The sequence below is a fragment of the Neoarius graeffei genome, chromosome 17 (assembly GCF_027579695.1).
Source record: "Neoarius graeffei isolate fNeoGra1 chromosome 17, fNeoGra1.pri, whole genome shotgun sequence".
NCBI classification, from domain to species: domain Eukaryota; kingdom Metazoa; phylum Chordata; class Actinopteri; order Siluriformes; family Ariidae; genus Neoarius; species Neoarius graeffei.
This window is the reverse complement of record NC_083585.1, coordinates 52,913,418-52,940,504: the sequence shown is the minus strand read 5'-3', so window position 1 is coordinate 52,940,504 and position 27,087 is coordinate 52,913,418. Positions and strand designations below refer to the sequence as shown.

At 41.2% G+C, this 27,087-nt stretch overlaps 1 protein-coding gene across 1 annotated transcript in view; it reads left to right on the top strand.

The window, feature by feature from the left end:
- nbeab (neurobeachin b) overlaps positions 1-27,087 on the top strand; it is a 793,085-nt gene that overhangs the window by 646,133 nt on the left and 119,865 nt on the right. Inside the window, exons 44-45 of the mRNA XM_060943557.1 lie at positions 2,545-2,682; positions 16,301-16,420. Coding sequence (XP_060799540.1) covers positions 2,545-2,682; positions 16,301-16,420 — 258 coding nt within the window. The remainder of the gene's footprint in view (positions 1-2,544; positions 2,683-16,300; positions 16,421-27,087) is intronic.

Sequence of the window (27,087 nt, the reverse complement as noted above, 5' to 3'; positions counted from 1 at the left end):
GCAGAGGAAGGCCAGAGCCAGTGTGTGTGTGTGTGTGTGTGTGTGTGTGTGTGTGTGCGCGGATATACGTGGTGTAATTTGGGTCAGACAAGGTTAAGACAGGCTAGATTACCTGCAACCTTCAACAGGAGCCTTTCAGCTTGCTGCAAACACACTCGTGTGTGTGTGTGTGTCCGAGTGCATATTGTTTTTGGCACAAACCATGTTTAAAACTTACGTCCAAATCATACGTTTGCGTGGCGTACACAAACCATATCCGCAGATAATATTTGAGGTTTGAGGACAGTGAGTGTAATAGGGTGTGACAGACAGAGCACAGCGCTGAATCCTGCACAGCAGCTAATGGAGCTCTGCGAAGTCTCGCCCATCAAACATTCACGACTATACTGCTCACACACACACACACACGCATTTCTTCTCATGCACTCTATCCACCCTCAGCACAACGTTATAGCAGATGAAATGTTTGCATCAGATGTTTTTATGAGATGGTTTCTGTCTGTTCTATGCACAGAAAGGGTGCACGCTGAAAAAAAGAGACATGTTTTATCAGTGTAAGAGCTCGGATATAAAATTTTGTTTGGGTTTAATGTCAAAACTGAGATTTTAAAGGTCAAACCTGGAGCAGGAGGAATGTTTCCAGAATGGTTGCTCACAGTGCACTTTTCTGGAGAATATTTTAGCTAGAAAACAAGCAAAAATAAATGAGTAGAATCTATTAATAATAATAATAATAATAATAATGGGGCGGCATGGTGGTGTAGTGGTTAGCGCTGTCGCCTCACAGCAAGAAGGTCCGGGTTTGAGCCCCGTGCCCGGCGAGGGCCTTTCTGTGCGGAGTTTTCATGTTCTCCCCGTGTCCGCGTGGGTTTCCTCCGGGTGCTCCGGTTTCCCCCACAGTCCAAAGACATGCAGGTTAGGTTAACTGGTGACTCTAAATTGAGCGTAGGTGTGAATGTGAGTGTGAATGGTTGTCGGTGTCTATGTGTCAGCCCTGTGATGACCTGGCGACTTGTCCAGGGTGTACCCCGCCTTTCGCCCGTAGTCAGCTGGGATAGGCTCCAGCTTGCCTGCGACCCTGTAGAACAGGATAAAGCGGCTACAGATAATGAGATGAGATGAATGAGAGAATAATAATAAATTTATCAAGTTTTTATCAATTTAATTAATATTGCTTAGTTTAGTTTTTATCATATATAGTTTTTGGAATACTTATATATTATTGCAGTCTTTATATATATATATATATATATATATATATATATATATATATATATATATATATATATATATATATATGTATAAAAGACCAAATTTGAGTGCAACTTTGATTATTATTATTATTAGTAGTAGTAGTAGTAGTAGTAGTAGTAGTAGTAGTAGTAGTAGTAGTCACCTTATAATATATTTATAAACCATAAATCGATGACGTCCATATCTTTTATTATTAATAATATAAATAATGAAACAATTTATGACATCATAATTCATTGAATATTAAAATCTGTTTGCACTATTAATTAAAAACAAAACAGTAACAGAGTCATTTATCTGAAATGCTTTGAAACAGTTTTACTTGGTCCATTTTGCCATGAAGAACACTCAAAAAATATTCTTTGCCTTTGGTTCAGCTTCCATAAAATGCCTTCATGTTGCAATCAAAAGTTTGTACACCCCTACTCTACTCATTCACAGGTTTTTCTGTATTTTGACGATTTTCTACATTGTAGAACAATACTGAAGACATCAAAACTACGAAATAACATCTGGAATTAAATAACATATATGGACTTATGTGGTAAATAAATTTAAAAAAGTGTTAAAAACAAAATTTGTTTGCTATTTTAGATTCTTCACCATGTCCAGAGTTTACCTCGATGACGCTTTACACACTGTTGGCGTTATCTTAACCAGCTTCATGAGGTCGTCACCTGGAACGCTTTTCAATTAACAGCTGCCCCGTCAAAAGTTAATTAGTGGACGAGTTTCTTGCCTTCTTAATGCGTTTGAGATCAAACAGTAAATAGCAAATAATAAACATACTATAAGTAAACAGCCCTATTCAACACCACAACTGTAGTAATCCATATTATGTCAAGAATCGAACAACGAAGTAAAGAGAAACGACATCCATCATTAGTTTAACACGTGAAGAAGGGACTTTTAATTCATAAAAATAAAGAACAAATATTGAATTAGAAGGCGTGTCCAAACTTTTTCTCTTTTCTGGTACTGTATCATTTTAATCAAGGTTTTATGAGACGTTATGTTATCCAAATGAAATTATTGACACAGAATCAGTGTCAGTTATTTATTGACAGGTTTAAAGCATGAATAGTAGTAGTAAACAAAGTGTTATAATGTGGTTATTATAAAATGTGACCAGTAATAAATATAATAAAAAGCATTTGAAATACTGCAGATTCACAAAGTGTAAAAGTCCAAATATATCTTTCTCATCAGTGCATTAATAAAAGTAAATATCACTGTGATGTGTAATTAAATATTATATGACCTCTTCTCTGACTTTCTTTCTGTTTACAGCCAATCGGAGCTCTGAACCCAAAGCGTGCCGTGTTTTACGCTGAGCGCTATGAAGCGTGGGATGACGAGGCCCCACCCTGCCACTACTCCACCCACTACTCATCGGCAGCCTCCACGCTCCACTGGCTCGTCCGAATAGTAAGCCCTGCTTCATATATATATATATATATATATATATATATATATATATATATATATATTAGATTAATGATACTAATACTACAATGATTACACTAAATGACCAGAAATAAGTGGACGCCTGACCATCACACCTATATGATGTACTTGTTGGACATCTCATTCCACTCCAAGAGTTTGGAATGTGTCTGTGAGAATTTGTGTCCATTCAGTCAAAAGAGCATTTGCGAATCAATCAGGCACTGATGTTGGACGACGAGGCCTGGCTCGCAATCGTCCCATAAACGGATGTAATTCCCAAATATATGATTTGCTTTTGCTTTTATGCTCATGCTCCACAATTAACAGTTATTCCACGCAAGCGAGTCGTACACGAGCTGATAGCCAACGAGGTGCGTAGCACCAAATGGGCTATAATCCGTGTACGACGAGAGTGAGTGGAATAACTGTTTTATTCTATCCACATTTGCTGGATTTTAAAGGAACAGTCCACCGTACTTCCATAATGAAATATGCTCTTATCTGAATTGAGACGAGCTGCTCCGTACCTCTCCGAGCTTTGTGCGACCTCCCAGTCAGTCAGACGCGCTGTTACTCCTGTTAGCAATGTAGCTAGGCTCAGCATGGCCAATGGTATTTTTTGGGGCTGTAGTTAGATGCGACCAAACTCTTCCGCGTTTTTCCTGTTTACATAGGTTTATATGACCAGTGACATGAAACAAGTTCAGTTACACAAATTGAAACGTAGCGATTTTCTATGCTATGGAAAGTCCACACTATAATGACAGGCGTACTAACACCTTCTGCGTGCTTCGACAGCGCTTTGATACGGAGCTCCGAGAGGTGAAGGTATCAATGCGCTGTCGAAGCGCGCAGAAGGTGTTAGTACGCCTGTCATTATAGTGCGCACTTTCCATAGCATAGAAAATCGCTACGTTTCAATTTGTGTAACTGAACTTGTTTCATATCACTGGTCATATAAACCTATGTAAACAGGAAAAACGTGGAAGAGTTTGGTCGCATCTAACTACAGCCCCAAAAAATACCGTTGGCCATACTGAGCCTAGCTACATTGCTAACAGGAGTGACAGCGCGTCTGACTGCGTCTGACTGACTGGGAGGTCGCGCAAAGCTCGGAGAGGTACGGAGCAGCTCGTCTCAATTCAGATAAGAGCATATTTCATTATGGAAGTACGGTGGACTGTTCCTTTAAGAAACAGAGCATTTTTATTTTTATTTTTTGCAAATCCGATAAATAAAAACTTTATACAAAACGTCTGACAAAATCATTTCAGCTTAGAATGTAAACAATCCGGCGAAATGACAGGAGCAATCTGTGAAAAATGCGATAATAATAATAATAATAATAATATTTCTTGATTTTTTTTTTTAAAGATACGTTCTTACCAGCAAATACTTTCATTCCATATTTTGTTGCTTTTTTTTGGTATTTTTGGGGGGTTTTGTTTTCGGGTAGAGTTTTTATTTCTTCCTCGGTTGGGTCAGTAACACGCTCCACCATATTGTTTTTCTCTACTCATGGTATATGAGCTGATATCCTAGTAGTAGAGTAGCCAATCAGAGTGCACGATTGCTTATATCCAGTGAATGAAGGCATTTTACATTGGCATGCTGGAATTTTAAGCAGTATACATGTCAAATCCCAATGTCAAATGTGAAAGTTTGTCTCTTTGAAACAAAACAAAACAAAATATAATTAAAAAAAAAATTCGCTGCGATGTTATGTCTTCATTATACTCCAAAATGACCTAAGATACTCCATTTCAAAGGGTTATTCAAATTGTATTATTATTATTATTATTATTATTATTATTATTATTATTATTATTATTATATTTATTTTCCAATATTTTGTCAGGGCATAACAACTTTTGTTCATTTTTAAATATTAAGTACGAAGAACTTAAACTCAGAATGAAAATGCTATCTATATAAATAAACATTGTCGTCAAATTATGAATTCTTGACAGCATTACACAAACACAAATTTATCTCATTTGAAATCATTTTTTTTATCAGTTGTAGGTTTTGCATCATTTTGTTTCAACCCAGTAAACATGCTCGACTGTATAATCAGTTCAGTCCTGTAACTGGAGTTCATTTTCCCCCGTTTGATCTCGTCTGATTTCATATAAAATTGCTCATATTGAGCATGTGATCTCATCGAAAATAACTTTGATCTCATGGAAAGCCATTAATCACAAACTTTGCAAAGAATTCCAGCATCGTTGCGTTTGTAAAATGCCGTTTGTTCGAGTGTCATCTGTTTCCATTGTAACATTTCAATATGCAAGGCCAAAGACCGAGACCTTTGAACAAGAACGGCTTTGATAGTCGATCGCACCGCGTGTCAGCTGCTTCACTCACGACAGAACGTAAGTCAAACTCAACATCTCAGTCGGGCCAGTTTTGGGTTCCGCTCGAGAAGGCCGGGCTTTCACAGCCCACTAAACTAGCATATGTGTGAGTGATAATGACTTACAGGCCGCTGCGTGTTAGCTTTATGGCTATCAGACAGGACGGAAAGTCCTGAGAAACACATGCCAATCACGGCTTCTCTCCCCGTCCTCGTTTGACTTGGAAGAAGGGGATGTGTCGAGCAAGAATGCAGGCTGGTTTAGCTCAATTGTCTTAGTACTTGGTGTGATTCCAGAATTGCACTGCTAAAAAAAAAAAAAAATCAAAACAAAAAAAGCCCTTCAGGAACCAGTTTCATTTTTGCAAAGGTTTCTTTGCTGAAGATGGCTGCATTTTTACAGTAACAGTGTTATCGAGTAACATATTTGCAAAGAATTAGCATAGACCTGGCATTGCTAGCATAGATACAAGATGTCGTCGCAAAATGTTGTGAACTAGCATCTGTTCTAACAGCATGAGGACACAAGGACATTTCATTTTTCTCCCCAATTTGGTCACTTGAAAATTCCTACCTCCCCGCCAACCCTTCCCTGTCACATGACAGCGAAAATCCAGGGCTAGCCTGCGAAACCAGCCCAACACTTCTTTTCACACTGAGGCTACATCCACACGACAACGGCAACGAGATTTTTTTTTTTAAATATCGTGTCCACATGGGCAACGGATCAGTAAAATATCAGGTTCATATGGCAACGCAACGCTTGCTGAAAACGATGCAATACACATGCCACACCTCTATGTGCGCTGTAAGACGGTCCCATCGGAGACACCAGAACAATAGAGATCTTGCAGTCACGTGACCGGAAAGTACACAACCCCCATCTTGTCGGTCAAAAACACCACTGAATACTGCTGCACTCGTGTACAGAATGGATCAATTTCAACCGACGGACTACACGGCTCATTTTTCTAATGAACAGATAACTAGCTATATGTCTAAAATAAACGATCTACAGATTTGTGACCCTTATGGCTTACCGGAAGGAGTTTTCATGACTGGATTTTGAACTGCCAGCGGAATACCCGGACGTGTATGATTACCTCATCAACTTTCCCTCGCTGTTCAGTGGTGAAGCACTGCGTGCTTATAAATCAAATCAAATCAAATCAAATCAAGTTTATTTGTATAGCGCTTTTAACAATAAACATTGTCGCAAAGCAGCTTTACAGAATTTGAACGACTTAAAACATGAGCTAATTTTATCCCTAATCTATCCCTATAAATCTCTGGACAGTTTTCTTTACAGAAATTCAGGATTTGTCAGCGACTCAGATGTGGCATCTTGTAAACAAGAAAATAATCCTCATTGGATGGGTAAGTCACTTAAGTATTGAGTATAGCACTGACCAGCCGATTATACTGTAGAATAGAATAAGGTAATTCCAAATCGTCCGTCTTCTTTACATGGATCTGGCGTTGGAGAGGTAGAGGCTTGGCAGTGGAGGTTTGAGTAGCTGTTTTCTGAGCTTAGTCAACAGGCCGGCTCTGCCTGTAGCCTCGCTTTTGCTTCTGCTCCCGGCGCCACCTCCTTCGCTTTGCTTCCAATAACAATCCACGGAGACCCCGCTGGTCTCGCCCGGAATGTTTTTTTTTTCTCGTCCGGAATGTTGTGCATGCGATGGAAATCGCTACAAACCGTCATTTTCTGCTGGAAACCAATGTCCAGTAAGTCCATACAGTTGTAGTGGATATTGAAGTCCGGTACAGACGAACAACACGCAAAAATACACACAAAAAACATAAAAAACGTGCACAGGTAGGGAGAGCTTGTAGCCGCAGCCGTTGTAGTAGAATTGTATATAGTAGGGTTTTCCAGAAGAAAAGGTAGAAGTAAAAGCAGAAGTAGAACCAGAAGTAGAAGGCGGAATATGGCGTTTGACCGACACGATGGCGTCTGTCACAATCTGGATCGGCTGTGACGTCACATGCAAGTGCTCCATTGAAGAAGTAGACGCATGCGCATAAACCCCTTCTTCTGTAGCATCAGCCACATAAAGTTTTGATTATTAGTCAGTAGCGTAAAATAGTATCTATTGTCTAAGACACTTATTTATATTTCATATTAAAACGTCTATGTAAATTAATACATAGAAAGCCTGGCCAGGTGCTGAACGTTCTTCTGCCTTCACTTTAAGAGAAATTCAGGGCAAGCATGAGCCTAGGTTCTTCCCTGTCACTGTCACATGCACACACCTTCTCACTCCCTATCCTATGGATATAGTCCCTTTAAATCACGTGCTCGTTTTTTGAATGGAGACGCAGAAAGAGGAATGAATGGGGGTAGATGGAAGCTGGTACACCAACATTCTGATATCCTCCAGAATTCTTTAATGGTCCGGAATAAATTGAATGCTACACGTTGATGGATTACTTTGTTCTTCTACGCCCTTTTTGAGGAATGTATTGTCGGACTTAAACCAACATCTGAAGAGGTGAGATCGCTCCTTTTTTTTCCCTATTTTTGCTGGCGGGATTGACTCTCTCTCTCTCACTCTCTCTCTCTCTCTCTCTCTCTCTCTCTCACTTTGCACCATTACACAATAAATATTCACAGTGAAAATATTTTGTAAGCACGTTTCATGAACCAAGTTATAGGATTTGTTGACAACTCGCATCGAGTTCGTCACACTTCTACCCGGCGTGAAGCACTGACAGTCATGTGGTTGTGACGTCATCGTAAACAAATCTGTTCTACTCATCCAGACGACTTCGCAATGGCGCCGTTGCCAGATTTTTCCACTCTGGAACCCGTTCTCAAAAGATTTCGTTTTGGGGCACCCAAAACGCCGGTGCCGTGTGGACGCCAGGCCGAAACGATAAACAATTTTATCAGATTCACCTGAATCCGTTGCCGTGTGGACAGGGCCTGAGTTGCTGCACAGTGCAGCGCAGTCCCCTCAGAAGAAACGTCTGTTTGCCCTCTTTCACATACATGAGCTCACAATCAACCATGATTGGCTGTAATCAATGTGACTGACGGGTCGCATCCCTCCCACCCAGACAGCACGGACAATTATGCTTCCCAAATTCGAACTCATGACCCACTGACGACTTTTCTCAAGTAATTTGCGTAGTAAGTAAATTTTAGCCGATAATTTTAATTTCAGTCAACCTTACAATATCATGGAAAGTAGAGAAGACAACAGGAGACAACTTATCATTCTTTTTCTCATCATCTTCAGGAAACATGTAACTTGTGAAATGTGCAAAATATTTCCTCAGGCAGGGCTTGTTCACACTGAGTAAATTGAGTGGATCGAAAATGTTTTTTGTTGTTGTTGTTGTTGTTGGTTTTTTTTTTATTTCCCAACTTATACTTTATGACTCATGATTGAGTTTCGTTGCTGTAGATTTTATTCAAGTTTATCAAAAGCATGCACATTGGTTGACGTGAAGGACACTTGATTTGTGTTTAAAATCTCAAACTCTTAAAAGTTTACATTTACTTTTACTGCACATACAGATATGCAACTTGAAGATTACGGGGACAAAATGGCACCAAGATACAGCGCTGTGCAAAAGTCTTAGGCACCCTGGATGTTTTTTTCATACAAACTTTTATCCAGAGTGATGTACAACCCCGATTCCAAAAAAGTTGGGACAAAGTACAAATTGTAAATAAAAACAGAATGCAATGATGTGGAAGTTTCAAAATTCCATCTTTTATTCAGAATAGAACATAGATGACGTATCAAATGTTTAAACTGAGAAAATGTATCATTTAAAGAGAAAAATTAGGTGATTTTAAATTTCATGACAACAACACATCTCAAAAAAGTTGGGACAAGGCCATGTTTACCACTGTGAGACATCCCCTTTTCTCTTTACAACAGTCTGTAAACGTCTGGGGACTGAGGAGACAAGTTGCTCAAGTTTAGGGATAGGAATGTTAACCCATTCTTGTCTAATGCAGGATTCTAGTTGCTCAACTGTCTTAGGTCTTTTTTGTCGTCTCATCTCATCTCATTATCTCTAGCCGCTTTATCCCTCTACAGGGTCGCAGGCAAGCTGGAGCCTATCCCAGCTGACTACGGGCGAAAGGCGGGGTACACCCTGGACAAGTCGCCAGGTCATCACAGGGCTGACACATAGACACAGACAACCATTCACACTCACATTCACACCTACGGTCAATTTAGAGTCACCAGTTAACCTAACCTGCATGTCTTTGGACTGTGGGGGAAACCGGAGCACCCGGAGGAAACCCACGTGGACACGGGGAGAACATGCAAACTCCACACAGAAAGGCCCTCGCCGGCCCCGGGGCTCGAACCCAGGACCTTCTTGCTGTGAGGCGACAGCGCTAACCACTACACCACCGTGCCGCCCCTTTTTTGTCGTATCTTCCGTTTTATGACGCGCCAAATGTTTTCTATGGGTGAAAGATCTGGACTGCAGGCTGGCCAGTTCAGTACCCGGACCCTTCTTCTACGCAGCCATGATGCTGTAATTGATGCAGTATGTGGTTTGGCATTGTCATGTTGGAAAATGCAAGGTCTTCCCTGAAAGAGACGTCGTCTGGATGGGAGCATATGTTGCTCTAGAACCTGGATATACCTTTCAGCATTGATGGTGTCTTTCCAGATGTGTAAGCTGCCCATGCCACATGCACTAATGCAACCCCATACCATCAGAGATGCAGGCTTCTGAACTGAGCGCTGATAACAACTTGGGTCGTCCTTCTCCTCTTTAGTCCGAATGACACGGCATCCCTGATTTCCATAAAGAACTTCAAATTTTGATTCGTCTGACCACAGAACAGTTTTCCACTTTGCCACAGTCCATTTTAAATGAGCCTTGGCCCAGAGAAGACGTCTGCGCTTCTGGATCACGTTTAGATACGGCTTCTTCTTTGAACTATAGAGTTTTAGCTAGCAACGGCGGATGGCACGGTGAATTGTGTTCACAGATAATGTTCTCTGGAAATATTCCTGAGCCCATTTTGTGATTTCCAATACAGAAGCATGCCTGTATGTGATGCAGTGCCGTCTAAGGGCCCGAAGATCACGGGCACCCAGTATGGTTTTCCGGCCTTGACCCTTACGCACAGAGATTCTTCCAGATTCTCTGAATCTTTTGATGATATTATGCACTGTAGATGATGATATGTTCAAACTCTTTGCAATTTTACACTGTCGAACTCCTTTCTGATATTGCTCCACTATTTGTCGGCGCAGAATTAGGGGGATTGGTGATCCTCTTCCCATCTTTACTTCTGAGAGCTGCTGCCACTCCAAGATGCTCTTTTTATACCCAGTCATGTTAATGACCTATTGCCAATTGACCTAATGAGTTGCAATTTGGTCCTCCAGCTGTTCCGTTTTTGTACCTTTAACTTTTCCAGCCTCTTATTGCCCCTGTCCCAACTTTTTTGAGATGTGTTGCTGTCATGAAATTTCAAATGAGCCAATATTTGGCATGAAATTTCAAAATGTCTCACTTTCGACATTTGATATGTTGTCTATGTTCTATTGTGAATTCAATATCAGTTTTTGAGATTTGTAAATTATTGCATTCCGTATTTATTTGTACTTTTTCCCAACTTTTTTGGAATCGGGGTTGTACATCATACCCAGAGCAGCCTGGAGAGCAGTTGGGGGTTAGGTGCCTTGCTCAAGGGCACTTCAGCCATTCCTGGTCCAGGGATTCAAACCAGTGACTTCTATTTTATGATTTGTACCTTATCGAGTCAGAACATTACAAAAACATTTTAGAGTTCCAAACGTTCGTTTTTTTCCCGCACAAAATTAAATGTGGCAGAAAAAAAATGTTTGTATCTGAGCAGCATATTCCATAAGAGAGCACTTTTCAGATGAAAAAAGTAAACGTAATGAAGGCTGCTGGGTTTTGGTGCAAAATGAAGAAGCGAGTGTGACAGTCAAAGTGTCCAGAAGAACGGTGGCTGGTTCTGGAAGATGCTCAGTAAAACCTACAGCTCATTTCCGCATAAAACTGCACTCACTGGACCTCAGACTACTATTTTTTTTTTATTTTATTTTTAAGCAAAGGGTCGTCTCACATCAAATATGGACTTTGTGTCATTTATTATGCCTTACTACTTCCTGCTGATCGTCTTTTTTTAAATGTTGAAACATTTAATTTCATTATTTTTTAAGCCATTTTTGGTCAACAGCATTTCTTTACATGTGCCGAAGACGTTTGCACAGAACTGTACATGAATGAATGAAAATATCCTGTAAATTGCCATTATTACAGTTTGACTTGCTGCCTACCCAACTACGTTAAACTGCTGGAGTCAATTCGAGCCCAACCTCGGATTAGCAAAGAAATCAGGCTAACTTTGGAAAATACAGCACCCTCCACAATTATTGGCACCCTGGTTAAGATGTGTTAAAAGCCTTAAAATAAATTCAATTTTTATTGCAGAAGTATAATCTCACACTGAAAATTGTAGAAAAATGTAACCCTTAACTCAAGTGAATTTAAAAAAAAATCCCTGACTAAGAAATAATTATTTTTCATCAAATCACCTGTTCCACAATTATTGGCACCCATAACAATTCCTAGAAAATAAATGTAAATGAAGCATTTCTGTCATTTCTACTGTAGTTTATAAAGTTGATCAGAGTATCTAGGAACCTTTAATTAGTAATTCATCACATCCTGTTTCCCTGGGGTATAAATATGATGTGACACAGAGGTCTATTTCTCTTATCCACTCTTCAACATGGGAAAGACAAGAGAACACACCATTCAAGTAAGGCAGATGTGTGTCGACCTTCATAAGTCAGGCAATGGCTACAAGAAAATAGCCGCTCGCCTACACCTGCCCGTATCTACAGTCAGAGGAATCATCAAGAAGTTTAAAACAACTGGAACAGTGGCAAACAAGCCTGGACAAGGATGTAAGTTTATCTTGCCACCACGCACAGCGAGGAGGATGGTAAGAGAAGTAAAAAGTTCTCCAAAGCTCACTGTTAGAGAACTGAATCAAAGAGTAGCATCTTGGGGTCACAAAGTCTCCATAACAACCATCAGGCGCTATCTACATGCCAACAAGCTGTTTGGGAGGCATGCACGGAAAAAGCCTTTTCTCACTTACAAGCATAAACGTAAACGTCTGGAGTTCGCTAAGCGGTACTGGGACTTCAACTGGGACCATGTGCTTTGGTCAAATGAGACCAAGATAGAGCTTTTTGGCAACAAACACTCTAATACATCACAAAAGTTGAGTATGCGGAAAAGCACCTCATTCCCACTGTGAAGCATGGGGGAGGATCGGTGATGCTGTGGGCCTGTTTCTCTTCCAAAGGCCCCGGGAACCTTGTTAGGGTGCATGGCATCATGAACTCTTTGAAATACCAGGACATTTTAAATCAAAATCTGGTGGCCTCTGCCCGAAAGCTGAAGATGGGTCGTCACTGGGCCTTTCAGCAAGATAATGACCCTAAACATGTGGCCAAATCTACACAAAAATGGTTCACCAGACACAAAATCAAGCTCCTCCCATGGCCATCTCAGCCCCCAGACCTCAACCCAACTGAAAACCTGTGGGGTGAGCTGAAGAGGAGAGTGCATAGGAGAGGACCCAGGACTCTGGACGATTTAGAGAGATTGTGCAAAGAGGAATGGTCGAATATCCCTCTCTCTCTCTCTCTGTATTCTCCCATCTTGTGAAATGTTATAGGAGAATATTAAGTGCTGTCTTGTTGGCAAAAGGGAGTTGTACAAAGTATTAACTTCAGGGGTGCCAATAATTGTGGCACACATTATTTCATGTAAAAGAATTATTGCTTAATGTGGGATTTTTTTTTCCCACTGAATAAATGCACTTGAATTAAAGGTTGGGTTTTTCTCTTTCTTTGCACTGTTGTCCGATATTATTAAAAAAAAAAGAATTTATTAGAAGCCTAAGAACATATCTTAACGAGGGGTGCCAATAATTGTGGAGGGCGCTGTATAGCCACTTAACCTTATTTGCCAAACCTACATCGAGATGCTTCAGTGTAGATGGAATTCCTGCGTTCTACACGTCAAGATTCATTTGATGAGTCTTTTTTTACTCCACTGACTTAATAAGGTCCAGGGACACGCATCCTCAAGTTTAGCCCTGCAGTCTGGTGGATCGTATATGTTCAGGCTCGCACAGATAGCTATTAATTTATTATGGCTTACTTACTGCCGTTTATAGTATTTTTGTTGAAACATTTAATTTCATTATTTTTTAAGTCATTTTTGGTCGACAGCATTTCTTTACGCGTGCCTAAGACTTTTGCACAGTACTGTATGTATGTATGTGTGTATGTGTGTATGTGTATATATATTCACAAGGGTAAGTCAAAAAGTTCTAAGACAAATGAAAAAAATATTTATGAAAATATATATTTATGATAATTTTTTTTTTGAATTCTCTTGAATTCCTTTTATAAATTATAACATCCGTCTTAGAACTTTTTGACTTACCCTATTTATTTATCCTTTCCACATTCACGGGATATGAGCAATCATGTGTTCTGATTGGCTACTCTACTACAAGGCCATCAGCTCATATACCATGAGTAGAGAAAAACAAAATGGTGGTGCGCGTTGCTGAACCAACCCAGGACGAAATAAAAACACTATTAAAAAAAAAACCACAAAAAAGCAAAAAAATATGGATGGTAAAAATGCATCTTTTTTATTTTTCAAGAATTATTATTATTACATCATTTTCCACAAATTGCTCCTGTCATTTCGCCAGTTTGTTTACATTCTAAGTGGAAATGATTTTGTCGGATGTTTTGTATAAAGTTTGTATTTAACAAATTTGCAAAAAAGAAAGTGCCCTGTTTCTCAAAATCCAGTGAATGTGGATAGAATAAAACAGTTATTCCACGAAATGGAGTCGTACAAGGCTTATAGACAACTCAGTGCTATCGTACGTGCCTCGTCTGCTATCAGCTCATGTACGACTCCATTTCATGGAATAACTGTTAATTTTATATCTCATCTCATCTCATTATCTCTAGCGGCTTTATCCTGTTCTACAGGGTCGCAGGCGAGCTGGAGCCTATCCCAGCTGACTACGGGCGAAAGGCGGGGTACACCCTGGACAAGTCGCCAGGTCATCACAGGGCTGACACATAGACACAGACAACCATTCACACTCACATTCACACCTACGCTCAATTTAGAGTCACCAGTTAACCTAACCTGCATGTCTTTGGACTGTGGGGGAAACCGGAGCACCCGGAGGAAACCCACGCGGACACGGGGAGAACATGCAAACTCCGCACAGAAAGGCCCTCGCCGGCCACGGGGCTCGAACCCAGGACCTTCTTGCTGTGAGGCGACCGTGCTAACCACTACACCACCGTGCCGCCCCGTTAATTTTATATACATATATTATATATAAAAATGTGTTCTGATTGGCTACTCTACTACGAGGCCATCAGCTCATATACCATGAGTAGAGAAAAACAAAATGGTGGCGTGTGTTGCTGAACCAACCCAGGATGAAATAAAAACACTACTCAAAAAAAAAAAAAAATATATATATATATATATATATATATATATATATATATATATATGGCGGCACGGTGGTGTAGTTGTTAGCGCTGTCGCCTCACAGCAAGAAGGTCCGGGTTCGAGCCCCGGGGCCGGCGAGGGCCTTTCTGTGTGGAGTTTGCATGTTCTCTCCGTGTCCGCGTGGGTTTCCTCCGGGTGCTCCGGTTTCCCCCACAGTCCAAAGACATGCAGGTTAGGTTAACTGGTGACTCTAAATTGAGCGTAGGTGTGAGTGTGAATGGTTGTCTGTGTCTATGTGTCAGCCCTGTGATGACCTGGCGACTTGTCCAGGGTGTACCCCGCCTTTCGCCCGTAGTCAGCTGGGATAGGCTCCAGCTTGCCTGCGACCCTGTAGAACAGGATAAAGCGGCTACAGATAATGAGATGAGATGAGATATATATATATATATATATATATATATATATGAGAGAGAGAGAGAGAGAGAGAGACATGATAATTAACTCCCTGTTGTTGTTTACACTGCATGCTTAGGACCTTACCTAGAACCTGTCTGATGTTTTCATAAAGTTTCTTCAGAATTCCCTTTGTACAGAAATAATTACTCAGTTCCTTTGAGTTTAAACCACACAATTAACCAGTTAATAGCTTAAGGGACTATAAAAGAAAGGAATACCGTAAAAAAACCACTCAATTCGTGAATAATAAAATAATCTTGGAAGAATTTTTTTTTTCGTTATTTTCATTATGAATCCAATTTGTGTTTTATAACAGTCAAAATAAAATAGTTATTGGTTGTTCCATCAGATTTTTCTTAACTTATTTATTTATTTATTTATTTATTTATTAAGGCATCTTATTTTTCTTTTTTTTTTCGATGAGGCAGCCCATTACACTGTAGCAGGCATTAAACTCTCAATACTAAGCCAACCAAATGATCTTAAAGTTCCTCATTTAAATATATTCCCAATTAAATAAGCAGCACATGTTTAATTTCATAGGCATTACAAATGAAATGGCTGTAATTGGCTGCGCCGGTAGAACGTACAGAGTTGATGATGATGATTTGGAGAAAGGGTGCTGTGACAGCTGTTAAGCTCGGCTTGAATGAAAATGTAGACGCCATCATCTCTCCCCGGCTGCCTCCTCGTGCCTCACCGTGTCACTCCAGCTCCGGCTGATGATGGTGAATATGAGCCAATTAGAGGCAGAGCTCTGCTCCTCAACAGGCCACATTCAGTAATTAATTCTGCCTCAGGCACCGTGGGTATAAACGAGAGGAGAAAGGGAGAAGAAGAAAAAAAAACCTCCACTAAGTCTCCATAATCTGACAGATATGTCCTCCACATTGAGATGTTTATGCAAACGGAACATTTCCTCGAGCTTCCTGGAGCGCTCAATCATGCGATTGCGTCAAATTACCATAGAAATGAATTTGGATTTCACTTTGCCAGTGTTTATGTAGCGGAATGATATTAGTTCCTTTGAAAAAAGCAGGTTTGTCGAAGCAAGTGTTTAATTATCAGTCAAGCTCAGCAGGAAACGGATCACATGGCGATCCCGTGTAATGTGATGCGGCCATTAGTCGTCAGCCTGGATCCTGCTGCAGAGCGTTGTGGTTTTGGCACCAGGAAGAAACGTTTTTTTGTTAATGAAATGTGTTAACAGAAATCTGTAACAAGTTCTTTGTGTTTTATTTTTAAATCCAGGAACCTTTTACGACCTTCTTTCTCAGCACCAATGGCAACAAGTTCCATCACCCGAACCGTACGTTCTCTGGGATCATGCGGTCGTGGAGGCACTGCCAGCGTGACACCTCAGATGTTAAGGTGAGATCAGACACACTAGTATAACGCACCAACTGATAACACAAACTACAGTGTCCTGCAAAAGTATTCATCCCCTTGGTGTTTGTCTTGTTTTGCTGCATTACAGGCTGGAATTAAAATGGATTTTGGGGGGGGGTTAGCACCATTTGATTTACACAACATGCTTTCCACTTTAATGGTGCAAATTTTATTTATTTATTTATTTATTTATTTATTTATTTTTGAATAGGTATTCACCCCCAAAGTCAATACTTTGTAGAGCCACTTTTTGCTGCAATTACAGCTGTCTCTTGGGGTATGTCTCTATTAGCTTAGCACATCTAGGCACTGGGATTTTTGCCCATTCCTCAAGGCAAAAGTGCTCCAAGTCCTTCAAGTTAGATGGGTTGCGTTGGTGTACAGCAATCTTCAAGTTATGCTACAGATTCTCAATTGGATTGAGGTCTGGGCTTTGACTAGGCCATTCCAAGACATTTAAATGTTTTCCTTTAAACCACTCCGATGTAGCTTTAGCAGTATGTTTCGGGTCATTGTCCTGCTGCAATGTGAACCTTCATCTCAGTCTCAAACCTCTGGCCGACTCAAACAGGTTTCCGTCCAGAATTGCCCTGTATTTAGTGCCATCCATCTTTCCTTCGGTCCTGACCGGCTTTCCTGTCCCTGCAGATGAAAAATATCCCCACAGCATGATGCTGCCACCGCCATGCTTTACTGTAGGGATGGTGTTCTCAGGGTGTTGGGTTTGTGCCACACATGGCATTTCCCATGATGGCCAAAAAGATCAATTTTAACCTCATTTGACCAGAGAATCTTCTCCCATGTGTTTGGGGAGTCTGCCACATGCTGTTGGGCAAACTCCAAACGTGTTTTCTTAAGCAATGGCTTTTTTCTGGCCACTCTTCCATAAAGTACTCTGTGGAGTGTACAGCTTAAAGTGGTCCTATGGACAGATACTCCCATCTCTGCTGTGGATCTTTGCAGCTCCTTCAGTGTTATCTTTGGTGTCTTTGTTGCATCTCTGATTAATGCCCTCCTTGCCCGGTCTGTGAGTTTTTGGTGGGCGGGGCCTTCTCTTGTCAGGTTTGTAGTGGTGCCATATTTTTTATAACCCAACCCTGATCTATACTTCTCCACAACTTTGTCTCTAACCTGTTTGGAGGCTCCTTGGTTTTCATGTTGCTTGCTTAGTAGTGTTGCAGAGTCAGGGTCCTTCCAGAACAGGTTGATTTATACAGACATCATGTGACAGATCATGTGACACTTTGATTGCACACAGTTGGATCTTAATCAACTAATTATGGGACTGATGAAGTGAATTGGTTGGACCAGGTCTTATTTAGGGGATTCATACGAAAGAGGGTGAATACCTACGGTATGCACACTTCAGATTTCTTTTTTTTTTTCTTGTGTCACAATTAAAGAAAAAAAACTGCACCTTTAAAGTGGTAGGCATGTTGTGTAATTGAAATGGTGCTAACTCCGTAAAACTCCATTTTAATTCCAGCTTGTAATGCGACAAAACAGAACAAAGATCAAGGGGGATGAATACTTTTGCAAGACACTGTTGTTATTCATAACTATTGGAACCTCTATAAGTCATAACATGAGCCCCAACCTGCATCTGAGTGCTGCATGTACTTTTCTCTTTTTGTTGTTGTTTGTTCATGCTTTCATTTTTTCTTTTCTGTCATTCCTGATTCTGTTCATCTGTTTTGCATTTCATTCTCAATGAATCTGTGTATTTATACTCTTCTGGGATTTGTGTATCCCAGCTTCAGCTCATTTTTTCAGTGTTACAATTATGGATTATGCTTGTTTGCTTTCCTCTTCCTGTTCTCTTATCCCTACATCTATAACACATCGTCTGCATTTATTTAAAAAAAAAAGAAAGAAAAAAACAAGCATTTGAGATACAAACAACATAGATTACGGACGAGATCACTGATTTCACAAAATGCTTGAGGAGAAGCAAGAAGTAAATAACTTTTGCAAATGTTGTCCAATTAAAGCACATATTACACAAAGGCACAAATGACTGAAGCGTACGTTTTGTCTGGTTTGAATTAAAGAGCTGGAGAACAGGAACAGCTTGCTAATCAGAAAAGACTCTGAACAGTTTTGGACAAAATAAAAGCAACCATGAATGGTGTTGCCATTCTGTCATTCAGCGAGTGTGTTCCTTAGTGTGCATGGAATAGATGTATGCCGATGATATGATGAGACCTGATGCTAAAAGGCTCAACAATAATGGTTTCTTATTAATAATAACAGAGTTACTGATGGGGCGGCACGGTGGTGTAGTGGTTAGCGCTGTCGCCTCACAGCAAGAAGGTCCGGGTTCGAGCCCCGTGGCTGGCGAGGGCCTTTCTGTGCGGAGTTTGCATGTTGTCCGCGTGGGTTTCCTCCGGGTGCTCCGGTTTCCCCCACAGTCCAAAGACATGCAGGTTAGGTTAACTGGTGACTCTAAATTGACCGTAGGTGTGAATGTGAGTGTGAATGGTTGTCTGTGTCTATGTGTCAGCCCTGTGATGACCTGGCGACTTGTCCAGGGTGTACCCCGCCTTTCGCCCATAGTCAGCTGGGATAGGCTCCAGCTTGCCTGCGACCCTGTAGAAGGATAAAGTGGCTAGAGATAATGAGATGAGATGAGAGTTACTGATAGGTAGGAGATTATTTTTTTGGGTGGCATGGTGGTGTTGTGGTTCGCACAAAGCAAGAAGGTTCAGGGTTTGAGCCCAGTGGCCAACGGGGGCCTTTCTGTGTAGAGTTTGCATGTTCTCCCCGTGTTTTTGTGGGTTTCCTCCGGGTGCTCTGGTTTCCCCGACAGTCCAAAGACATGCAGGTTAGGTTAACTGGCTACTCTACATTGCCCATAGGTGTGAATGATTGTTTCGCCAACCCAGAAATGGGACGGTTGCGGCAGGAAGGGAATCCGGCGTATAAATAAATGCTCTAATTAATATGACGTGAATCAGTAGGGTCCACATGGATGCTGACCTGGTAATAGTGCTGGACAAGGACGACGAAGAAGTACATTATTTTTTTGTTTGTTTGTTTGTTGGTTTGTCTTGCTCTGCCGGTTAATATTACGACACTAAACATGTCTTCGCTCTTCAGCTGAGTGTGAACATTGCATACGTTCTTTTTACTTGATCTACGCCTAAATGTTCTCATTTTGTATTTAAATATCTCATAAATGCACCATAATCTGCCGTGACATGCCTTCCACTGCTTACTCAGTGTCTAAATTATTAACGCTGTCTGCAGCACTCACTCCTAAACATGTTCCAATATGTAATTCACACTGTTTAATAACATGAGCCTCGTTTCCCTCCATGCCCAAGGCCTGCTAAAGAAAAAAAAAAAAAAAGCTGCAAACCTTGTTGAGCTGAACCAATCTTTTAACAGCAGGGAGAACCTGGACCTGTTCATCCTGATTCTTTGCTCTACAGCGTGTAGAGGAACACACTCGTGCTGACCTAAAAGTGTCAGACTTCTCCAGCACACCCTGCGTCACATTCGCTTCACCCCAGGCAATTAATAAAGCATTAATGACAAAAGCTATTTAAAATGTAGTCTTTTAATGTAAAGCCATGGTTTATAGCCTCATGAGATACAGGAACAGCAAGCTACAATGCAGAGTACAGGCGAAACACACGCTCAAACAGGATACTGCTGGAACATCAACGAAGGATTTTAGACAGCAGAACTGACCACAAATAGAGATTGTTCCATACCATGCTCTTGTTCAAGCAAGAAAATGAAGAGAAACAAGTTTTCTATGCTTTTCCTCAGTGGCTAGTTTGGAATGGGAGTAGAAAAGGAAAGCCATTGTTCTTGGATACTACTTACAACATTCCTCCTCTTTACTTTTCTGGAGTTCCTGCAGTGGTACAAAGCAAATAACTCTTTAGGATACCATAGGGTGGTGTAGTGGTTAGCACCTTACAGCAAGAAGGTTCCAGATTTGAACCTCACAGCCGGTGGGAGCCTTTCTGTGTGGAGTTTGCATGTTCTCCCCATGTCTGTGTGGGTTTCCCCCACAGTCCAAAGACATCCAGATTAGGTAAAATACCCAGCCACTGGGGCTGCACAAGCCAGTGCATACTTAGTGCTGGTCCCAAATCCAGATAGATTACGGAGGGTTGCGTCAGGAAGGCCATCTAGTGTAAAAACCTATCTCAAATCAAATACGTGGAACAGATCCACTGTGAGAAGCCATGGCCTAATGGTTAGATAAGCAACTTTGGGATCAAAAGGTTGCTGGTTCAATTCCCTGGACCAACAGGAATGGCTGAAGTGCCCTTGAGCAAGGCACCTAACTCCCAACTGCTCCCCAGGCTGCTCTGGATAAAAGCATCTACTAAGTGCCTAATGGGAGCAGCTAGAAGAAGAAGATCCTTCAAGGGTTTTCCAAAGGATCTTTGGCTACGTTTTAAGCTTCCGACAAGGGTTACTTTTGGATGCGTTCTACTGCTATACTTGGATGCGTTTCTTATAGGGAAACACTCTTGCATTCCACAAAGAGTCTTTAACAGTACCCCAGAGCGATGTAATTGGTAATAATGCTGGAGACTGAATGAGGGTAAAGGGGATCTTTCTTTCTTTCTTTTACCAATGGATAGTGTGTTGCTTTATCTTTTGGAGAATAGCACTAAAATGCACATCACCTAATATTTTATACAGTACTCAAGGATTCATAACTGTTCTAGATTTTCAGATAGATGCTACTTTTCTGGAAAGGAAACCCACTCTCCTGGGATACTACATCAAACGTTTAAGGTTTCCTCCAAAGAGACAAACCAAACAACTCTTTAGGATACTGTATTCTAAAAAAATATTATTTCAGTAAAATATGAGCTTCCTAAAAGGGTTCATCTTGGATTCATCCATCCATCCATCCATTATCTATACCATTTATCCTTCAGGATCACACGGAAAGCTGGAGCCAATCCCAGTTAACATCAGGCTAGAGGCCGGGTTCACCCTGGACAGGTGTTCATCTTGGAGTCATATGAAACTTTTTCTACTTAGATTCGTTTCTGATAAGAAAACACCTCAGCTCTCGGGTCCTAGGTAGAATCTTTAAGGGTACTTCCAGAGACATGGGCAATTGGTCAATAATGGGGTCAAACATTTCATCTTTTGGAGAATGGCACATCGACTATTATTCTATCGACATTTACTGGATATGAGCAATCGCGTGCTCTGATTGGCTACTCTACTACTAGGATATCAGCTCATATACTGTAAGTAGAGAAAAACAAAATGGCAGAGCATGTTGCTGAACCAACCAAGGAAGAAATAAAAACTCTACTTGAAAACAAAATCCCAAAAATTGTTATCAAGTATTTAAAAGAAACAGAAATCGCTAAAAGAATATGCCCCCACCCCACCACCAATATCTCCTGTTCCATGCTCCAGCCCAGTCGGTGGTGGTAATGCACCTTTAAGTTGGTTTGCCAACCGCCAAAACAACCCTGAAGAAGAAGAAGAAGAAGAAGAAGAAGAAGAAGAAAACCCCAAAAATACAACTATGCAACAAAATATGGAATACAAGTATTTGATGGTAAGAACGTATCTTTTTTATTTTTCAAGAATTATGATTATCATCACATTTTTCACAAATTGCTACTGTCATTTTGGCAGTTTGTTAACATAGTAAGTGGAAATTATTTTGATGGACGCTTTGTATTCAGTTTTTATTTATTGAATTTGCAAAAAAAAAAAAAAGAATGCTCTGTTTCTCAAAATCCAGTGAATGTGGATAGAATAAAACAGTTATTCCAATCAATCTCATCATACATGACTTATAGCCTTTCAGCTCATATATGACTTGATTTCATGGAAGAACTGTTGATTATATTTCACTCTTAGATAAAAGGCTTCCTTGGATATTTATTTTTTATAATTGGAACAAAAGGAAAGACACTTTTCCAAGGTTATTTTTCCAAGAATCTTTCAAGGATCCTTCAAGTAGACAAACTAAAGAACTTTTTTAGCATGCCTCTCATTTAGAATAAAAAAAGCATTTTCTAAAGCCTCTCTGAACACGTTTTTAGCTTCCTAAATGGTTCTTCTGAAATGTTTTCTCAATCAGCTCCATGTAGCTCCCTTTCTGATAAGTGTAAAATACAACTGACCCAACACTTGCAAATTCAGAACAGTTTAGTTACATTTGTTCGATTTCATATAACGTATCATCAGGTCCAATTACATTACAGGCATTTAGCGGATACTCTTATCCAGAGCAATGTACAACTAGCCTGGGAAATCCCATGCTGCTTTGCACAATCGTTCCGATCTGAAAAGACAGCATGGAAACTATGGTCTAAAGGCTCGCCTGAGTTAGGGAGCCAATCAGAGAGTGGGGAGGGGTGGAAAGACGGTGACGCGTACTACTCGACAAACGGAAGCTTGTAGTTTATTTGGGACTGTTTACGGATCACATTTAACATGGCGGCGAGCGATACGAACCAAACTTTCGATCAAGCTTTAGACACTGTTCTGAATAGTTTAGAGCAGGGGTGTCCAAACTGATCCATAAAGGGCCGTGTGGCTGCAGGTTTTCATTCCAGCCATGCAGCAGCACACCTGACTTGGCTCATTCAATCAACTGAACTGTCTTCACACAGTCAAATACTTGCAGCCACACCCACCCTTGATTAAAGGGTGGGTGTGTCAGTTGATTGAATAAGCCAAATCAGGTGTGCTGCTGGGCGGCATGGTGGTGTAGTGGTTAGCGCTGTCGCCTCACAGCAAGAAGGTCCTGGGTTCGAGCTCCGGGGCCGGCGAGGGCCTTTCTGTGTGGAGTTTGCATGTTCTCCCCGTGTCCGCGTGGGTTTCCTCCGGGTGCTCCGGTTTCCCCCACAGTCCAAAGACATGCAGGTTAGGTTAACTGGTGACTCTAAATTGACCGTAGGTGTGAATGTGAGTGTGAATGGTTGTCTGTGTCTATGTGTCAGCCCTGTGATGACCTGGCGACTTGTCCAGGGTGTACCCCGCCTTTCGCCCGTAGAGCGAAAGTTTGTTTTAAAAAACCTCTTCGCCTCTTCGTCGCTCTAACTATGTCACCGGGTACAACTGCCATGATTGGCCATGGGCTACGTATACGCCAAATGATAGACATTCGCAACGTCCAGTAAACGGCCGTTGACAATCGTAAACCACACCTCCCCTACGAGAAATTCAATAGGCGGATTCCAGACCATATTTCACTTGTGATATGGTCTGGTGTTAACCAGACTAATGTACAACATACCCAGAACAGCCTAGGGAGCAGTTGGGGGTTAGGTGCCTTGCTCAAGGGCACTTCAGCCGTTCCTGCTGGTCTAGGTAATCAAACTGGTGACCTTTTTGGTCCCAAAGCTGCTTCTCTAACCATTAGGCCATGGCTACAATTGACAAGTGTTTCTCAGTTTGGTCCTTTGAGGAATCTCATAATAGAAAGTTTGATGTCGAACTTTCCAACAAATTGGGGTTCTCACTCAGAGGGCTTCAACTTGTTTAGGAAGCTAGAACTGTCAATGCTCCAGAGAACCCTTGAAGAACATGTATACTTAAACACATATACACATGCATATACCTGTTGTCCTTCGGAAGATTAGTGTTCGGGACAGTCTTATAAAAGAAAGCTTGGGGAAGCCATGGCCATGGTTAGCAGATTTGGGACCAAAAGGTTGCTGGTTCGATTCCCTGGACCAGCAGGAATGGCTGAAGTACCCTTTCAGCATGGCACCTAATCCCACGCTGCTCTGGATTAGATTGTCTCCTAAAGACAGTGGTGCTTGAAAGTTTGTGAACCCTTTCAAATTTTCTATATTTCTGCATAAATATGAGCTAAAACATCACCAGATTTTCACACAAGTCCTAAAAGTAGATAACGAGAACCCAGTTAAACAAATGAGACAAAATTATACTTGGTCATTTATTTATTGAGGAAAATGATCTAAGATTACATATCTGTGAGTGGCAAAAGTATGTGAACTCTATTTCAGTATATGGTGTGACCCCCCCCGTGCAGCAATAACTGGAGCTAAATGTTTGCGGTAACTGTTGATCAGTCCTGCACACCGGCTTGGAGGAATTTTAGCCCATTCCTCCATACAGAACAGCTTCAACTCTGGGATGTTGGTGGGTTTCCTTACATGAACTGCTCGCTTCAGGTCCTTCCACAACATTTCGATTGGATTAAGGTCAGGACTTTGACTTGGCCATTCCAAAACATTAACTTTATTCTTCTTTAACCATTCTTTGGTAGAACGACTTGTGCACTTAGGGTCGTTGTCTTGCTGCATGACCCACCTTCTCTTGAGATTCAGTTCATGGACAGATGTCCTGACATTTTCCTTTAGAATTTGCTGGTATAATTCAGAATTCATTGCTCCATCAATGATGGCAAGCTGTCCTGGTCCAGATGCAGCAAAACAGGCCCAAACCATGATACTGCCACCACCATGTTTCACAGAAGGGATAAGGTTCTTATGCTGGAATGCAGTGTTTTCCTTTCTCCAAACATAAAGCTTCTCATTTAAACCAAAAAGTTCTATTTTGGTCTCATCCATCCACAAAACATTTTTCCAATAGCCTTCTGACTTGTCCACATGATCTGCAGACAAGCAGCAATGTTCTTTTTGGAGAGCAGTGGCTTTCTTCTTGCAACCCTGCCGTGCACACCATTGTTGTTCAGTGTTCTCCTGATGGTGGACTCATGAATATTAACATTAGTGAGTGTGAGAGAGACCTTCAGTTGCTTAGCAGTTACCCTGGGGTCTTTTGTGACCTCACCGACTATTACACGCTTTGTTCTTGGAGTGATCTTTGTTGGTCGACCACTCCTGGGGAGGGTAACAATGGTCTTGAATTTCCTCCATTTGTACACAATCTGTCTGACTGTGGATTGGCGGAGTCCAAACTCTTTAGAGATGGTTTTGTAACCTTTTCCAGCCTGATGAGCATCAACAACGCTTTTTCTGAGGTCCTCAGAAATCTCCTTTGTTCTTGCCATGATGCACTTCCACAAACATGTGTTGTGAAGATCAGACTTTGATAGATCCCTGTTCTTTAAATAAAACAGGGTGCCCACTCACACCTGATTGTCATTCCACTGATTGAAAACACCTGACTCTAATTTCACCTTCAAATTAACTGCTAATCCTAGAGGTTCACATACTTTTGCCACTCACAGATATGTAATATTGGATCATTTTCCTCAATAAATAAATAAATGACCAATTATAATATCTCATCTCATTATCTGTAGCCGCTTTATCCTGTTCTACAGGGTCGCAGGCAAGCTGGAGCCTATCCCAGCTGACTACGGGCGAAAGGCGGGGTACACCCTGGACAAGTCGCCAGGTCATCACAGGGCTGACACATAGACACAGACAACCATTCACACTCACATTCACACCTACGGTCAATTTAGAGTCACCAGTTAACCTAACCTGCATGTCTTTGGACTGTGGGGGAAACCGGAGCACCCGGAGGAAACCCACGCGGACACGGGGAGAACATGCAAACTCCGCACAGAAAGGCCCTCGCCGGCCCCGGGGCTCGAATCCGGACCTTCTTGTTGTGAGGCGACAGCGCTAACCACTACACCACCGTGCCACCCCCCAATTATAATATTTTTGTCTCATTTGTTTAACTGGGTTCTCTTTATCTACTTTTAGGACTTGTGTGAAAATCTGATGATGTTTTAGGTCATATTTATGCAGGAATATAGAAAATTCTCAAAGATTCACAAACTTTCAAGCACCAATGTACCAGTAATGTCATGTAAAAAGTGAAATATTGAACCCTTAAGGATTTTTTTGTTGTCATTTTGGGAGAAACCTTTAAAGTCCAATGATAAAAAAACAGACAATTGAGTTGTTTCTCAATCAGCAATGGTTCCATGTTAGAAAACTAAGGACCCACAACAATCTGAAGAAACCCAGACAAACATTTTTTTTTTTCTGAGAATGTAGTCATCCAGCCTGATTAAAGGGAAGCTTGTTTCTGAGTCCCTTGTCCTCTGAGTCTGCCCCCGACTCCCTCCATTACCCCATTTCTCCAGTAATGAGTACAAGCTGTCAGAGAAAGCTGGCTTCACAGGGGCGACCTCCCTAAAAGAGCAAATGACCCAGTACACATACATGCTCACCCTGTCTTTAAACCCTACACACTCTTTTCACCAAAGAGTGAGCAGCTAAATTTAGAGCGCCCTTTTTTCATCTGCCATTACACAGAGAAAGAGAAAAGAATAAATGGAAATATAAAGAGGGGAATGAGGGTGCTAGAAAGTGGTTCCTCTTCAATTCTAGCGCTATATTCCCAATAGCGTGATCCAAAAATGACCTCATCTAAAAAATAAATCCAAAATCGCATCCATCTGCCATTAACTTGGCAAGCAGAAGAGAATGGGAACGTGTTATCCTGGGGGAAAAAAAAAAAAAAACTCCAGCAATTTCTCAATAATTTCTGAAAAAAATAGGTCTGCCTGAAGGTGTGGAGTGTGTGACAGTTGCAGATGTGGGCGGCATTTGGACGTTAGTGCTGTGGAGAGGTAACAGCGGCGTGTGATTGACTCGTCAGCCCATTATGTGGCTGTAGCAGGTTTAATGGCCGCCCGATGAAGGAGGCCAGAGAACTCAGAACGGCTCGGAGCTCAGCTGCGATCAGCC